General features: G+C 41.5%; 1 protein-coding gene across 3 annotated transcripts in view; it reads right to left on the bottom strand.

Annotated features, from left to right (window-relative positions):
* Nucleotides 1-18,215, bottom strand: part of TTBK1 (tau tubulin kinase 1) — a 100,561-nt gene that overhangs the window by 40,108 nt on the left and 42,238 nt on the right. For 2 of the 3 annotated variants that reach the window (XM_064415264.1, XM_064415263.1), the window contains exons 7-9: nucleotides 4,289-4,354; nucleotides 2,723-2,815; nucleotides 1,912-2,037 (exon numbers count right to left, since the gene is read on the bottom strand). In XM_064415264.1, the coding sequence (XP_064271334.1) occupies nucleotides 1,912-2,037; nucleotides 2,723-2,815; nucleotides 4,289-4,354 (285 nt within the window). Of the gene's footprint in view, nucleotides 1-1,911; nucleotides 2,038-2,722; nucleotides 2,816-4,288; nucleotides 4,355-8,391; nucleotides 8,473-9,074; nucleotides 9,251-18,215 lie in introns of those variants that run through there. The other variant, XM_064415265.1, reaches the window with a different exon arrangement.

Genomic DNA, 18,215 nt, shown 5'->3' with positions numbered 1-18,215 from the left:
TTTCCCAATTTCCTTTATTTCTCTGTGGGTCTGATACTGGTGACAAATTCAAATGGCCTTTGGTATAGTTTTTAATATTTCAGAGTAATACAGCCATATAAATCAACATAAAGACATCTCTGAAGCTGAGATGCTTGGAGAATTTGCTGTCTGGAATAGGTCTCCAAGTCAAGCTAGAAGAGTCAGTTTTAGGTGGCAAGCTGCAGATGCCAGACTTTTGTGGGGAGTTCCCTTTTGGAGGCTTCTTGCCCAAGCTGCACCTGCAAGAAACTGAAGGCAAAAGGGCAATTCACAGCTTCAGTCAAATGCCCTGCTGTGAAAGAGCTGTTTGTGATTAGTACTGCCTGAATTCTGTCTGGAAACATCTCCCTCCATTTCAGTCTCAAGGATGACTTTTTGGTACCATTAGGACACAATTATTTTAAGCTGGAATAGAATATAGGAGCATGCAGGTTCAAAAGCAGCTTTGGAAATCTCTAATCCAACCATCTGTTCAAAGCAGAGCTAATTAAAAGGCAGATCATATTTGTCATTCAGCCAGTCTTTGGAAATCCCCAAGGATGGAAATTCTGCAGCTTTTCTAAGTACCTGCTTCATATATAAGTATCTACACTCTGAATTTTCCACTCCCTGCTGGATTTAGTCACAATTTCCCTTACTGCCTCTATTCTCCCCACAACTGTCCTTGAGGCAGTGAAAGAGCAATCAGATCTCCTCTTTGACTTCTCTACTCCAGCACAAACAAATCCAGCTCCCTCTGCATCTCATCAGTCCACTCCCATCCCTCTGTAGCTCTCCCTCTTAGTGGCAAATGTTATTTTTCCACTGCACTATCTAGAAAGTATTTACCTTCTCCTTTTAATTTTTAAGAAATGTGTGGTTGCTATGTTACAACATGTACATGGCTAAACCACAAAGGCACTGTTGGAGAGAGTTTGTTGGAACACCCTCCTACCACTTTCCCACTCATCTGATGCACTATCAACAGGACCAGGCACTAAGATAAGACTGCACAGATCTGCTTATAAAATGTTGTTTCCATCATTGTCTTTAATGTACAGAGAAAACAACTGTGATAAAAAAAGCAACACAGAATCAAGTTACTTTTGTTGTGTTAGTCTGACTTACTCGCATATAGGCTGGCAGCAAACACTGAATGGGAAGAAAAACCCTATGTTAGATGAATATTAAAGAAAGACATAATAATGGTCAAGGCCTACATAAGTCTGCAAGAAATCAAAGGGGTTGGTGTACACCACTGAGCTGTGAGTGTAGGCTCTTAGACCTTGGCATGATGTGCCAAAATTCTGCCACATTTGGAGGACCTCAAAATTTCTGTGTCTTAATTAAAGACAAAAGTACCGTGTTGTTTGGGAGGAACTATCTGGTGTGGAGTTCAGGATTATTTTGGACAGGGTAGTGGAAGGAGATGAAGGAACTTTTGAGGTTTTGAAGAACTGTTCAGTCCAGCCTCTTTTTCCTGGTTCTAGGAAAGGTATTCCTCAGCTTTGGGCACACAAGACAGAGAGTACTTTAGACCTGATAAACACAAGAGATCCAATAATCAGGATGCCTTGTCAATACCAGAGCTTTGAAGATTGAATTAGGACTGGCTGTCAGGAAAGAAGATTGAATCAACTTCTACAAGCAAGAGATGTTGCAAAATGTACAAGTTTGTTCTGCGATGATTAACCCAATCATTGTAGTAAAAAATTACTAGCCTTCCTAGAATAGTATATAAACACATGTAGTCCACAACAAATTTGGATTCTGATCACCAATCAGTCTTCCCCATCTCTCTCCCTCATCAGTACTAAGACAGATATAAACACATTTATAGAAATGTTAAAAAATCTAGATGCCAATCTCGAGTGCCATGCATCACACTGGGTAACAAAGATAGGCTCCCACCTGATAGTCTGGCTTGGTGAAGTAGTCTAGGCTTGCAATGTGATCCAGGAAGAGGTGGAACTCTGAAGGCATGTGTTTTAGCAGCATTCGGTGTTCATACTTTTCTTTTATCATGCCAACCTGCTCCTGGTAAAAACAATACAAACAAAAAAAAATTTCAGAGCCAAGAATCTCTTCCATTACTTCACATTTATAAATACTTATCATTCCTGGAACACAGACCCTTCCTAGACCCAGCACAGTGTCTACAGACTTCTGTTTGCTGTTCAAGACACAAGGAGGTTGAGCACTGCAGGCAGAGGTCAAAGGGGAATCTTGAGTCAGAAGCTTGCTGCACAGGTGACCTACTTCTTTCCAGAGATTTTATTCTTTAGCACAAAGTATTTCCAAGACAACATGAACATTTAGCTTTTTTATGTTTAACTTACTAATTTCAAATCCCATTTGGCTTGTTTGGCACAGCAAGGTGTTACCCTCCTGTCCTTCTAAAGGCTCGTTTTATTTGTCAAAAGGACAGCTCAGTCTTTGCACTTGTATTGTTTACTTTGCAAGAAAAAAGTAAAAAACACTTGATCAAATATGATTAGCATTATGCATTAATAAAAAGTCTGATTACTCAAAATAAGAGAAGCCCACCCTGTGTATCAGAACACACAAAAGCAGGTTAGCATCTTGCAGCAAGACCTGATGAAAAGAAGATTCTGGCTTGACTCCAGAAAAAAAGCTGCACTGAGCTGCAGGAGGAATAATAAAGAGTCATAATAATTAAAATATAGCACCCTCTCTTAAGCACAGAGACCAGTTTTCCTACCTTATCTTTGATCTTTCTCCACGGAAGCTGACCAACAGCAAACTCCACCAACATGTAAAAGAGGGACCACAGATCGTCGTGTCTGCCCATCTCCTGGAGAAAAGAGAGACCAAGACTGAGGAGCAAAGTTCCCCACAGATAAGGGGTCCAGGTGTACTCTCCTGATGAGCTACCTCATTTTAAAGGGCGGGAAGAGAAGTCATACTTCCCAGTTTTTGGTTAAAAAAGCCAAATTAAAGGCTAAAGACACATATTTACTAATGGGACACGCAATAGCCTAGATTAAGAAAAAACCCAACTGTAGATACAACACATTTTTTATTATTATTTTTAAACCTAAATATAATTCAAATCTGCTCAAGAGTTTTTGCAAAAGACTCACCATCATGCACCACAACAATTTACAGATTTATAACATTTCTACATACAAATCTCCTCCTGGGTTAGTGAATGGGAAATTGAAACATCGGGATAAAGGCTGAAATTATCAAAGCACACGAACTCATTTTTGGTGCTCAACTTCCAATGTCTAGGATATGATTTCTCAAAATAGCCTGCATTATACAGCAATTTTTGTGTCTAAATATACATTCAGCTGATGCCAGCTACAGCTGGGCCTACTCAGCTCTTGCAAAAATTATACTTCAGGTTTCTCTGTGTCTCTCAAGAAAGAGAAAGAATTCATGATGGCATTCAGCTGCCCTCTCCACATCACACTTTCCATCTTTTGTAGACAATAACTTGCTCCTTCCCTAAAAAAACGGACTTTTTTTTAATGTCACAGATAATCCTCCAATCTCATTCCAAGCAATGCCAGAAACCTGGAGGTAATGCAGGAGGGCTGACAGTTTCCATCTGGCAGGCACTTAGCAGCAGAAATGCAGAACTTAGAACCACAGAAGATACTGAGTTGGAAATGACCCATCAGGACCATTCAGTCCAACTCCTAGCCCTGTGCAGGACACCCCAAAAATCACACCCTGTGCCTGAGAGTATTGTCCAAACTTACTGTTTATTGTCTGCAAAGGAACACTACTGAAACAGGAGAGAGGAGTGTTTTGAGAACAATCTTATATGAACCTTCTAGAAGCATTTATAATGAAACAGGCCAGACACTATGTAAATAATAGTTATTTTCAGGGAAAAAAAACCCCCTAGCTTTCACCAGGTGGTTCTTCTCCTCATGGCACAATGTTAATACTAAAATTACAGATCAAGAATGGATTTGGGGACCTGGCAATTCTGGCCAAGTTCTGCTAGAAACTAACAGCAAGCAGTCTGGAACTTAACCAGATTTCCCCTTCAGTGTGGTTTACTTTTGCCCTTAAAAAGTGTCTGGCAATGCAATAATTACAATTTTAAAGTCTGCCAACTATAGAGGACCAATAAGCGAAGCATAATTTTGATTTTACAGTCAACAGCCTTAACTACTTAATGGAAATCTGATATACTAACTTCCACAGGTAACAAACCAGAACTCTCACCTCTTGCTCCTTTGCTCCTGAAAACAGGTTTCTGAGGGGGAATTATCTTACTGGTAACTCCTTACAACTCCGAAATACTCACCCTGTTTTTGTGTGCATTCACAGAGGCATAGCGGACGGTTCCTCGGAAACCAGCAACGTTGCGAGGCTGGAGGGAGGCAAGAGAAACATGTCAGAGTGCATGACTGAATCCCCTGTGCAGCCAACTCCTGAGATCTTCTTGTCTAAATTGCTATTTGGTATGCACCCAAGGAACAGCAGGCTCTTAAGGCCTTCTTGTGGTCTAGCAGCTACACAGAGAGCATTCTCTGCTTGTGCATATCTAGGAAAGCTCACTCTACAGAGAAGGCAAGGTGGTTAGAGTGCTATGTTAGAACAGTAAGAGTCTAGGCATAGAGATAAGAACATTATCCAGGATCAGATTTTCCTTTTTAAACTCCAGGTCAAGGGAAAAGCCAGTAAAGAAGTGCAAAACTGAGTCATGAGTAACATGAGGTAAGCAGAGCCCAAAGATAACCTGGTCAGGATGGAAATGGGGATCTGATCTACTCTGACAGATGACCACAAATGTTTGCTGACACTGCTGTAAGCATCTTCTGTAAGACTTCAACAAACCATGAACCTCTGACTTTCAGAGTTCTTGCTTTCTTCTAGATTCTTCCCAGTATATCCTATCTTTATTTTTCTCTTTCCCTGATTCTCTTTTTCATGTCCTTGGGAATTAAAGGCTTGATATAGTGGGTGTGGAAAGGCAGTCCTCCTGTGACTTATTTGTCCCATCTGGAGGCTTTCTCTGCTTTGGGGGCTGAGCAACTGCTCCAACTCTTTCTACTGCTGCCTCCACAAGAACATTGGACCATGTGAGTTCACTTAATGCAGATGTCATTCTGAAAAAAACTTGCATTTAAATAATGACATCTACCAGATTATCTTAGTTGAACTAGAAGCACCAGAGTTAATGAGACTTAACAGCAGTGGTTTCAAAATTCTTGTGGTAAACCAGGTTCAGGCCCAGACTTCTTCCATCATAAGGCTAAGCTCGGGCAAGGAACTAAACATATTCAAAATGAAGTTCCTACTCCAGAAGAAAATCAAGCATATTAATAACAAGTTAATTGAGTAACTTGTCCCACAGAGGTCAGTGCATTCAGGTTTGTTCTTTCAGCTGTGCCTGTACTTCCAGAACTAGGCCTAAAACTTTGTACTTTTATTCTAGGGCACCCTTTTGTCACTAAATATGTACAATTCAGTTGCTTCCTTTATGGTACAGGGAAGTTGCTCTGAATTTCCATATTCTCAGAAAGAATAAAATTTTAAATATTTTTTAAAGAAGTTCACCAACACCTTGTAATATACCCACACCTGTACTGTGTGCAATGCAGCTCTTAATTTATAATGACTCTTTGCAAAAAAAAAGCTGTAAGTCTATCTTACAGCTCTTTTATGCCAATCAAATACTCCCCAAAGAGACCCCATATGCATATCCCATGCACTTCATCCAGCACTTAATCTTGCACTACACCAGCCTGAGCTGTAAGTTACTTATTTAGTAACAGGTAATAGTAGAGATTATTATATTTGTGATCATGTACCTCATTGCTCTCAGAACTATGCAATTCAGGATTCTCACTGACAAACGACTGCAAAATATTTTTTCAGAATTCCACAGAATTCACTGATATGAGTTCTTGAAAAGCAGCATACTGGCCACTGGAATATAGTCATCACCATAAATTTGCTCTACACATTCAAAAGAAAGAAGATACTCCTCTTTTCCATTATGAATGGAAGACAGTGTGTTTGGATACTTTTCATGAGCCATAAGGGTATATTGTGAACATTTCTAACATGTAACCTGCAATGTTTTCAGAACAAAAATTACTCAATTTTTGCAGTCCATGCAAGTACTGAACCAAGTACCAAGTGTGCTGGCTTCAGTATGTCAGCAACATCTCTAAAAATTGTTTTAGATCAATACTTACTATTTCTGGCAGACAGGCTATCTGTGCAGCCTTTATTTAGATCTGTTCTGAAACCAGTGCCAGGCAGTTTGTAAGCACTGGTAGCAAACCCCTCCTCTCCCAGAAGCAAAACAAAGCCCAGCTTTTGGTGCAGGCCTTTACCCTTGCATCTGTCCCACAGCCAACATGACCTGCTGCTCCCCAGCAGACCCACACCTGAACCCTGAGGGTTTTTCCTCCACTCCTCTCTCACGTGAGACCTCAGGGAAGGGAGAGTACTGCAAATAAGCAAAACTTTGCAGTTGCTTTAACAGGACCTTTAGGGTCCTTTGAACAAAACAAGCAGATGCTAACTGTTTAAAAGTGCATTTTGCTCATAAAGGTTGCACCTCTTTTAACCATATCTGTCTGTCCTGCAGTCACAAGGAATTGTCACTGCAATCAGTATTTCCCAGGCTGTAGAAATACCTTTTTTTCCATTCAAACAAACAACTCTTCCCTGAGCATTTGTTGTAGCACATGCTGCAGACCCAACTATTATTGACTTTTCTTCTGAATTCATAAACATTAATTTTCCAGCTTTACACACTTCATTTCTTCCAGTTAATAAACTTCATCCCACCACTGCACTGGCCAGCAGTGGGAAAGAGCCTGGATACAGCATCCTTTTTGTCCAGACCAGTCCACAGTTGAGATGGAATTGAAATTGCAACACTTAGGAGCTTCAGACTATGAAGTCATATATAATCCAAGTGATTTGAATCCCCAAAATTATGACTATATAATAAGCTAGTAAGTTGAAATACAATTTTAAACCATAGGTGATTCTTTTTTACGTATCAGTGTTACTATAAAAATGTTATAAAGCATATATCTTCTTTCACTGAGATTGTGTGTACCACAAAGCTCAAGTACTTTACTACACAGAGCTGCATTGTGTAAGAAACTTGGTTTAAAATGAGTTTCAGCTTGGGACAATGTGTTAGATCACCACCACAGAGCAAAACCTATACTCTGTGTTCCTTTCTCTGCATTAGCAACGTAGACCACCTCACAGACAGAGACAGAAGTAGGTAACAAAATCTGGTATGAAGCGGATGTGTTTTCCAAGCTGTGCTTTTATACACCCATCATTCTCCAGGTTAAACACTCAGGATCATTTGTATTTCAAGTGCCAACAGTGTCCCCCTCACGATTCACATGAAGTCTGTCTTTCCTGCACACTCCACTTTTATTTGAGGAGTGCTCATGTTTTCTCATTAATGTGAATCCCTGCTCCTCACACCATGTTTATTCATAGAGATTAAAATTATTCCTTTTGCCAGACTGGATATTTTGAATGTTTGGTTTCCAGCTGCCTTCCTAAAAACTTGTATTTGGATGCCAGTACATTCCTCCTGCTGTTTCTTGTGATTGTGGTGCTCTCATGACCATTGGTTGCTCCCCAGCTTTCTGGAAGCCTGTGCACACATCTCATGAGATGCACAACCTTTGCCCCTGGCAGGCCTGCTGTCATCCAGGGTATTAACCCATTTCTCCTGGAATCAGGAAAAGGACTTTCAGCAGTAAGAACATGAAAAAAAAGAGTTTAGCACAGTTTGAAGAGAAGGTGGTAATAAGAGAGGAGATGCCACAGATCATGGAAAGCATTTGGAGATATATCTTGGATAGAAATTACTTGGGTTGAAAGGTTGTGGTAAGAAGAAAAAGTGAGAGAAAACTTTAACTGAACTAAAAGAAAGTATCCCTGTGACCTCTAGGAACCTTCTGCTTCTTCAGACAGGTTCTTGAAGGAGATGCCTCTCCACCTCTTCTGGTGGGGAGAAAATCCACACCTTTTATATGCATTTTGATTTTTTAATTTAAACAGCAGCATTTTGTAGAATCATTAATGACTGCATTATATTTTATGTCCACAGGGAGTCAGAAATGACTAGAGGAAGCTGGAGACAGAAAAGTAAGATGAGAAAACTCCCCTCCCCTTGTCTCTGAAACCACAGAATTGACAAAATCAATCTGGCACCACCCAAATATCTGCCAGCCCCTCAGAGAGAATCCCAAGTGTTCTAGGCCTTTGCATCACGTTTAGGTAGCTGTCACAATCCTGCTGAAAAACAAACAGATCATGAGGGAAAAAAGAAAACCAGGTGTAATTTGGACTTCCATATATAACAAAAGCACAAACCAAAATGAAAACCCAGAAGCATGGTGATGGCTCACTCACAACTCATAGCAGAGATGGTTACGAGCAGCGGATGGGAAGCCAACGCATCAAACACAGCCTCAAAAGAAGAGCCCAAAAGAACTGTAAAACAGAGAGAAACCCAAAGAAAAACATGATAAAAAAAACCAACAAAATGAGAAAAAAATTAAACAGAAATGAATTAAAAACCATTCAATATTGTATCCCAACAGAAACCTGTGTCACGTTTAGCTGTTGCCATCTCCCATCACCCTTCCCAGGGCTGTTGGCCCATCGTGTGCTGAGTTTCATTTAGACATGAAACACACCAAGCCTTTCGTGAGCCTGTGTGATTTGTGAGTGCTCTCTAAGTGGTGAGAGGGGGCCCTCTAGGGAAAACCTTCCCCTGCCTGCATATCACACCTAATAACTGGAAAATAAAAGCTGAGAGCAGCCATGCAGACAGCCTTACTACAGGTCACTTGTATGCTTCTACTGTGCTTTTCCTTCCTACAATTATCTGATGTGTGCTCCTCCCTTCCTCCTCTAACCATACTCTAATAGCCCACAAGGGGATTTGCTCCCTCATCTCTTACCCTTTTTATCCAGAGCAAGTTCTAACATTAGCACATAAGTTTCTAAAAATCAACAGTAATGCCCCCTTTCCTATTTGAATTGTTATGGGTTCTCAGCTAAGATATTTGTTTTCTTACTGCAACCACTACCTTGCTTTCTCACAATCAATCTCCATACAAACAGTGGCTTTCCAACTTTACAGGTTTCACAGCTGCCAACTTCAGGCATGTTCCCTTTCCCTGGTGACTGCTGCCGTGCTCCACTGTCCGTGGGGGGATGCAGAATGGTGGTTTGGGAGAGAGCAGGATGAAACTCAGTGCTGCTTTTAGGTCACATGAGCTGTCATTGTATCTGTGAATGGCACAGTAGAGAAATCTGAGGGACATCCTCATCAGAGGCAAAAATTAATATTATATTATGTAACCTTAAAACTGAATTCAGTGACCTGAGGAAAGACCTTGACTGAGAGATACTCATTCCAACAGAAATCAAGTAATCAAAAGGAATCCACACAATGAAGTTTCTTATTTGAGTCTCACTTTTCCCCTTTCCTAAAAGTGTGCAAATCCTAAGAATTTGATAAATTTTGCATGAAATTTAGTTTTGAGAAAGCTATTTAAGTCTCCTGCTATTCTTTCCAAATCAAAAGACATAAAGCGGTTGAGTTAAAATGCCATCGTTGCTACTTTACTTTAGGAGAGTTCAAAATTTCCCATGAATTTAACATCATTAAAGACCAAGGTATTTTGTCTTTTTAAATAGCATGTATCACATGATTACAGCACTTGAACTTGTGTTGATGATGAGAATGTCTTTCTCACAGTAAAAACAAAGAACAGTATTTTTTTTAGTCAAAAGCTTATTTCAGTTGTAATCCTATTATTCAGTTATCATGATTTTTAACAAGAGAGCTTTGGCCTCAGAGCTGCACTTGTTTCTTACATGCAAGGTCCCATAAGGCAAAAAGCAGCACAGAATATCCCCACAGGAAGAACAGAGTGCTAAGTAAGAAAGATAAGTTTTTCATCCACTGAAACAGACCAAGGGAACTACTGAAATGGAAATGCTTTGGAGTCACATCTCCTTTGGGATTTACAGCTCAAAACACTTTCCTGGGACCAGATGGAGATGATGATTATTTTCTATCAAAAGGAAGAAGACAAAAGGCAGCTGTGGGAATCACTGAGAGACAGCACACTGAAGTTCAAACCTCCCCACATGTAAACCCCATCTCCCTCCTTCCAGAGTACACTCTCATCCCTAAGCCACAGGGTGCTTTGAGATGCAAGTTTAAGAACACACAAGTTGGAAATGATAGCTTTTGCATGGAATACATGAATAATTATTACCAAGAGGGAGGAAGTGTATGACCTGGCAGCAAATGCACTTACCTGACTGAGGGAGATCTGACCTGCAATCCAACTCAAATCCAACATTCACTTGCCTAGGGAGCAAAGCCTCTGCTCCCTCATCACCAGCCACAGTAAGAGTTTTATATTCCTCCCTCCATTTTCCAGTGGGAAGCATAATCAGAGCTTCAAGTGGAATAGCATCAACCAGAAGGAAATGACACGTTCAGATGTAATGTATACCCCCCTGCAGCTTGGTAGTAAAAGCACTCAGAGACAGAAAATGGGATCTCAGTCCCCTGCAGGTATACATAAAATTTGAGCCTGAGTTGTCCTTTCTTTTCCCTCACCCCTTTAGCAGCTGCTGTGTAAAATAAAACCAACAACAACCTGATGTAGATGACCTGAGGTCACCCTGGTTGACCCTGGGCTTTATGGTGAGGAAAACAGAGAAACAGCCACATGTAGCAAGATACCAGACTCCCTGCTTGCTAAGAGAGTTTCAAATCTATCACCTAGTCTGCTTTTCATACATGTGATTTCAACAGCACTGGATTTCTGTAACGGTGGCATTTTAAATCAGAACATAATCTCACTTCTCAAGTCCAAATTTGCCACTCCAGCAATTAAAGTTACAATGAGAACCATAACAGAATTTTTGTGACAATTTGTTTTATAACTAACCAGTTCCCAGTGAAATTGCATTTCTATTATATATTAAATGTGCAGTGTTTTTAAGACCTAGGTCCATTCTTTTTACTTTCCCTCATCTCTGAACAAATGTGACTGTGCTTGTTTTCAGCCTTTCCTGTGATTATCTTTTTACAATACAAAGTTTGAGACAAAAAATTATGTTCCCACCCAAGCTAATATGGTAATACAGCTCCACAAATCTGTTATTCTGCTCCAAAATGTTAATTTCATATGTAATACTACAGATTTACATGTATTTCAAGTACAAAGCAAGTATAAAGCTACTGGGCTTCTCTGTCTGAATATCTGGGGTATTAGGATTTAGAAGTTCCTGTCCTCTGTGTTATTTTATAGTTCATTTTCCAGTGGGGGGAAAACTACTTAGTAGAAAAACATGCCATCATCTCCTCTTCTAATATCTTGCTCACTGCAGCAAAGTTTATTTTTAACACTATGCACAGACATTTGGAAAATAAATACCTTTTTCTCAATTAGCTGACACATTTCTTCAGCCTTCCTCACGCTCTTCTGCACAGGCTGTGCACTGTCCTGCCTACACCATCATCCCTGTGCCCACTGGCTCCCAGAGCCGCCCTCGTGCATGTGCAGCCTCTCCAGCAAGGCACTGCAAACTACTGCAGTGCAGTCTGAGCCACAAGGAGAGCGAGATCTAATCAATGGGCTGCAGCTGACTAAGCTAAAATAAAATGCTTGCTGAGCAGAACAGCCCACTGTCATATCCTGCAACGGGAGAGAGGCTTCAGGAAAAACATAGCATCTATTTTCAAATAAATAATTAAGATCAAGCTGCTAAACCCTTGAACGCTTGCAATTAATATTAGTGGAGCCACAGGGAATGTGTTTCTGAAGTCAGGGTACCACAGACAGAGCTAAGGCACAATGCCTTCTGTACTGCACGTGACAAAACAGGCAGAGCCAAGCAAGGATCGAGGAGTTCTTGTCCAAAACCTGACCTACATTAGCACAGAAGACCTTCATGACTCAGAACACCTCCATTACATAAGCATATGTTGTTCATCATCTGCATAACAATGTTTATGTTCATTTCCCCCTTCAAGTTCACATTTTCTTCTCAGCCTTAGCTCTCCATGTCAAACAGATTCTGCTAGTCCAGCTCTTTGCTATAAAAATTATATGCAAGATGAAAAATTTGACTTGTGCACATTCTAAAGAAGAGAATTCTACATATTTAAAGAACCAAAAATTTTCTTAGTTCATTCCCCAGTTGTTTAGTCTTAGCACTGACTACTGATACTGCTGCATGGCAAAGGTACAACCAGGATGTCACAGTCAATAAAACTGCTTGTGTCTCTATCTGAACCACAGCAGAAGGTTGCTAGGGGAAATAACAGTTAAATCCTTAAAACAGATCACTGTATCCTGTAATATCAAATTTGTTATGAAAGGTCTTGGGATTCTCCACAAAATGGACTTTTTGGGTAGGAGGGAATAAGGGAAGGGGAGAAAATCAGGAAGAAAAAACTGGACTCATTTCTCAGAAGAGTATCCTCAGTAACTGCAAGTACTTACTAACTAGTATTTTACAGACTTTAATAAAATTCCTTTCATTCATCTTGTTGTGACTGCATGTTATAATCACAATCTTTTCAATCCCATTTCACACAAGTTTATCATTACTGTCTTCTGAACACAGCTTAGATCTGCAACACCCTCTTTGAAACTGGACAGGGGGTATCCTATGCATCAGCAACTGTTACCTCATCCAGATTTGTACAAAGGCACTAAAAAGGTGGTGTAGTTTTCACCAGACCAGCCAATTCCATATGGACCATAACAATTGCATCACTGGCTCTATTCTTTTCAGGTAACCTGTCTCCAGTCCTAAAGGAGATGCTTCTGGACATCCTACAGGTAAGGCCACAGGGAGCTGGGCAGATGTATTCTGTTTCATCTGGTATGTGCAATACTAATTTTTAAAAGGTGTAATGATGGTTCAGGCCTCACACATCAGAATGAAAATTTGACACTCTCTTAAAAAAACAAAATTAGCAGAAATGTAACTAGCTGGGATAGCTACCATTCTAATTAGGAAATGTCTACACTAGCATTTCTAAGGGAATGTAGCACATCAACAGTTTTCTCTGCAGCATTTGTGCATATAGGCAAGGGCAAGCTAGTCCATACAGCACAGGTGAGTTTTCAAAAACAACAGCCTCTCGAAAGGTCCACACTACAAGAAATTGCACTGCAAAACATGTTTCTCTCTCATTTGAGGGGTGTCAACTATAGCTGTTCTTTAAAGAGGCAACAAACAAGGAGTTTTGAAATCAGCCAATTTCAGACCATGAGTTCCTTCCTTTACAAGTTTAACTGTAAGGCTGCTTCTTAATGTTTAACAAAATCTTTGGCATGAAAAGCATGAAAATTTTGATTTACTTTTTCCTCCTCCTTATGGCATTTACAAGCAGTATAGTAAACTGATAACTAACAGAGCTGCAGCAGCTGTGATAGCACTTAAAGCAAAGGTGTGAGGGAGCCCAGGAACTTTGCTCAGGACACTGGGGGCCTCGCTGGGCCTGCAGTAATGGTGGTGATGGACCACAGGGCCTGGTTCCCCACATGAACAAAATGAACAGAATCCTCACAGAGCCTCTGGAAGAGAAAATCAAGAACCCAGCAATGCAAGGAAAAAAGGACAGCTACCAGTAATGCTCAAAGGAGTAACAGATGGATAGTCCCAAGAGAAGGGAAAACTAGCAGCAGAAGAGAGGCTGCTGCTCCACATGGAGATCTGCAGGTGCAGAACAGATTAAGTATCCTGGGAACTGGTGAGGAGGAACAAAACCTTGCCAGGGAACTACCTGAGCCTCAATCAAATGTCTGTAAAGGAAGCTAAGGTGAGCGATGGTCACTGAAGATTCCTTCCTGCAGGAAATAAAAGTCCTCATCTACTGACTTAACTTGATGATTCAAGAGCTTTGTGGCTTGTTGGGAACCTGGATATGGGATAATAAGGACAGATTGCCAAGTTTGTGTGGCCATCTGACTATTAACACTTGCAGCTCATTCATGGGAATACCAAAAGTGCCTGGTTTTCAAGCAATGACCTTGAATATTCTAAGAGTAACTACAGACCTTAAGGCATGGGGGTCTGGGTGCTCTCCTAAATCCTGCCAGGGAAAAGCTCAGGCAAGAGCAGACGCATTGTGGAAGTCAACAACAAGCTGTCAAAAATGTGGCTTTGGCTTCTATGACCAAAGGCCCCTCTTTGAGGAAAAAGAACTGTTGGTGGAAGGAGGGACCCATCCGACAGTGGCAAGAGTATCTCTGCAAAGACTTGGCATCTCATCTTGCTAATCAGTGAGGAGGACTTAAAGCAGGTACAGCAGGAAAGGATCACTGTAACCTGAAGAGAAATAGAAGAACAGAGACTGTGAGGAGGTGCCCCAGGAGAGGATGACAGAAGCTTCCACATCTCTCTAGGGGAAGCAGCACAACAGAGGGCCCACCTCAAGTGCCTGTCCAAAACCTCCAACGTGTGTAACAAACAGGAGCAGTTAGTGCTCTGTGCGCCATTGCAAATCTGTGATCTCACTAAGATTACAGAGACTTGGTGGGACTGCTTGCATGGCTTGAGTGCTGCAATAAATGGAAAAAAGGACTGGGAAGGCAAGGAGGTACATTTTCACAGGAATGGCTTGAATGTATGAAGCTTTCCTTGGAACAGGGGATGGGACAGTCACTACTGATGGGTAAGTGATCAGTACAGGTAGCATAATTAGTTGTAACCACCAGCTACCGACTTAAAAACAGATTAAACTTTCTTTAGAAAACTGAGGAAAGCCTTGCAATTGCAAACCATGGTACTCACACGGGGCTTGGATTACTCCTACATTTACTGCTCCTGCATCTACATATTGCAGAGACAACATGGCAGGGTGAAGCAATCCAGGAGTTTTCTTGTGAGCACTGAGCAGAACCAGAAAAACAAGCAACAGAGGCTGGTAGTCATAAGGGAAGGACAACACTGAAGAGAAACACAGTTTCCTGGGGAACTCAGTGGACAATGATCTGTCCATGAACCAGCAGGGCCCTTGTAGCCAAGAAGGCCAATGGTATCCTGGGATGCATTAAGAAAAGTACTTCCAGCAGGTCAGGGAGGTGATCCTGCCCCTCTGCTCAGCCCTGGTGAGGCCACTCTGGAGTGCTGTGCCCAGTTCTGGGATCCTCAGGACAAGAGAGACGTGGAGCTCCTGGAGTGGGTCCAGCAGAGGGTGCCAGAGATGATGGAGGGACTGGAGCACCTCAGCTCTGAGGAGAGTTTGGGGGAGCTGGGCCTGCTCGGAGACACCGAGAGGAACCTCATCCATGTCTGCCAGGGCCTGCAGGGAGGGGCCGGGGCACGGACCAGGCTCTGCTCAATGGCAGTGGGACAGGAGGCAGCGGGCAGGAGCTGAGGCTCAGGAGGTTCCACTAAACATGAGGAAGAACTTCCCTGTGCGGTGCCTGAGCACCGGGACAGATTGCCCAGAGAGGCTGTGGGGTCTCCCTCACTGGGGACAGTCAAGAACCATCTGGATGCAACCCTGTGTCAAGTGCTCTGGGATGACCTTGTTTGAGCAGGGAGGTTGGAGCAGATGACCCATGGTGGTCTCTTCCAACCTGACCCAGTCTGTGAATCTGTGTGTGATTCTTCTCTCCAGCATGAGATCACTCACCCAGAGTTTGGAGGTCTCAGATTCAAAAGCTTCCTCTCCTACAGGAGTTCCTCATTTGACACCAGAATACCACAAACACCATGTATTTAGGCCAAAGGCAGAATGGGAGCAGGCATATTGAAATGTCTCTCATTTAAGCTTTATAGCTGTGCACAAAGTTAAGATATATTCCCAAGAAAAGGGATGTTGGGAGACTCAGAGCCCTGCAGAAGACCCTATTTTCTGTGACTAAGTAATTTTTTCTCTGTCTTTTGTCAGAAAGCATAAGTCTTGAGCACCAAAAGATGTTACTAAGCTTAATGAATCAGGAATACTTTGTCAAGTTATCACTGACAGTATACCCTTGAGACATTAAAAATTTCAGGTCAAACATACCTTGCTGAATACACATGACAGATCCCAACCAGAATTTGCCACCTTTTAAACAGGAGAGAGTGTGGCTTGGAGAGGCAGGGAGGAGCAGTAAGAAATCAGCAACTCCTCTGGCAGTCCTGGCAAGCTGCCTGGCTGGTCCTTGTTCAGAAACTTGTCCTTGCAAGTGTTTGAAAACAAAACACACTGAAAATACTATTTTTTTTTTTTGTCCACTAGCAGTCTGTCCTGTTTTTCATAATAGCCAGAGTCCCCCCGGCTAGCCAGGATGCAAATGCCAAAAATGCTGCTGGTAGCCAAAGTAAGAGCCTTCAGCCAGGCCCTGAGCAGCTCCCAGCACACCACAGACACCACATGGCTACATGACCAATGCACATCTGCTCTGCCTATCCAAAGGAGTAACTATCAAAGCCTGACTTCTACAGCCCACAAAGAAATAGCAAATAATGAGACTGTTGAGAACAGCTGAGCTTCCCTGATTGTCAACAGAGGGAAGAAAGGTTGCTGATATGTCCTCACACACCTTCTGGTCTCAACCATCTTCCATTTTTATAGAGCAATGTAAGTTCCTGCAGACTGTTGCCCAGCAGACTTTGTAACATGTGGCAATGGGCAAGCAGCAGAGGGGTGAGACCATTCCTCTGAAAGCAAATCTGTGCCACAATAGCTCTTCTCCAAGGACTAGCATTTGTGCTAATATTAGCATCCCACACAAGGGAGATCAGTTCTGTTTTCCTAGAAGCACAAGATAAATTCAGATTCAGAATAAATCTGGATTTAGTTATGTCAAGTGGGCCATAACTTCACAAATGCTGATCTATCAAACTGAACTGTCAAGTAGCCATCCTCTGTAGAAACAGAGATCAAATCCATAACACTCATCAAAGGCTCAGGAGAGTAACAGCTCCCTGCATAAAAGCTGGGACAGCCCTTGAAATGAACCCACTTCAAAGTTTTAATCAGTCTCTAGAAAGTAATAGGCAAGAGGTAAGTTAAAAAAAAACCCAAAACCCAACAAATCCACAGCATCCTAAAGACCTGGCTCATTATCTGTGTAACTAGAAAGTCATTCAGAGTTTTTTTGAAAAGGTGATAATAAGATTGTAACTCTGAATTTCAGAGGATATGAAAACACCTGATATTTTTATGATATTATTCATAAAGTACAAAGTGCTTCTGAAACTGTAGGAAACTGTAGAGAACCTATGTGAGCAGAAAACTTCTGTTAAAAAATTGAATATGACTGAAAGCAAAATCCAGACATGCTTCCAAAAAAAGGGAGTGAGCCTCTTCCCCTACCTATCTTGTGTATGGTACCTCAGAATCAAACCACAGAAATACTAGGCTCAGGATTTTTCAGATAAATCTGAAAAATGTATTCTCCATGGATAAATGAATGGAAAGAGAATGGAGAAAAAATAATTTACCTTACTGGGTTGAAATAATCTCTTCAGTGAAACAAGTGATAAAGTTCTTATTAAAAAAACCCAAATGCAAAAACATCACAAAATGTCTCATTTCTCTTGCCTTCATACCACCCTTCACCTCCATCTCCTTCCTAATACTCAGTGCATTACTTGGGCAGCAATCACTGTGCTTCTCCACACAAATGCCTTGGTCTGATAAGTGGGATTCAAAGTGGTATCAGGCAGCAGGAACACAAAAGGATCAAAGAGCCCAGTGGTTATTGCATAATGTTAAAAGGCACTGAAGTGAATATTTATGTGTTTTTTTGCTGTATAATTTCAGTCAAAAAGCCTGACCCCCTGAAGTGTGGTGTGGGAGAATAGGTACATTAGGTGTATGAGACAACACCCTGTATGATCCTCCTATATCCCAAATAAATGGCGACTTTTCTTCACCATTTTCAGGAAAGCACACTCCCACCCCTCTGTATCTTTTCAGGAACAGATCACATGTCATTCATCCTTCTATGAAACCCATCTGTGGCAAGCAAGCAATGAACCAGCAGACTGAGCAGAATGAACACAAACCTTTTCAGAGTCCTGTACTCTGAAAATGAAATGCCATTTTCAAGCTGTAATGGACTTGAATTCTGACTGCAAAAAGAGGAAAGGAATAGGACTATATTTTGTGAAGGGCAATATGGAGAAGGGTTATCCCCAAACTAACAACCATTGACAAGGAAGTCCAATAGTATGTAATGTGTGTCTTT

Source organism: Passer domesticus, chromosome 3 (genome assembly GCF_036417665.1).
Source record: "Passer domesticus isolate bPasDom1 chromosome 3, bPasDom1.hap1, whole genome shotgun sequence".
NCBI lineage: Eukaryota > Metazoa > Chordata > Aves > Passeriformes > Passeridae > Passer > Passer domesticus.
Note: the sequence above shows the minus strand (reverse complement) of the source record. Positions and strands in the feature narration are given on the sequence as shown.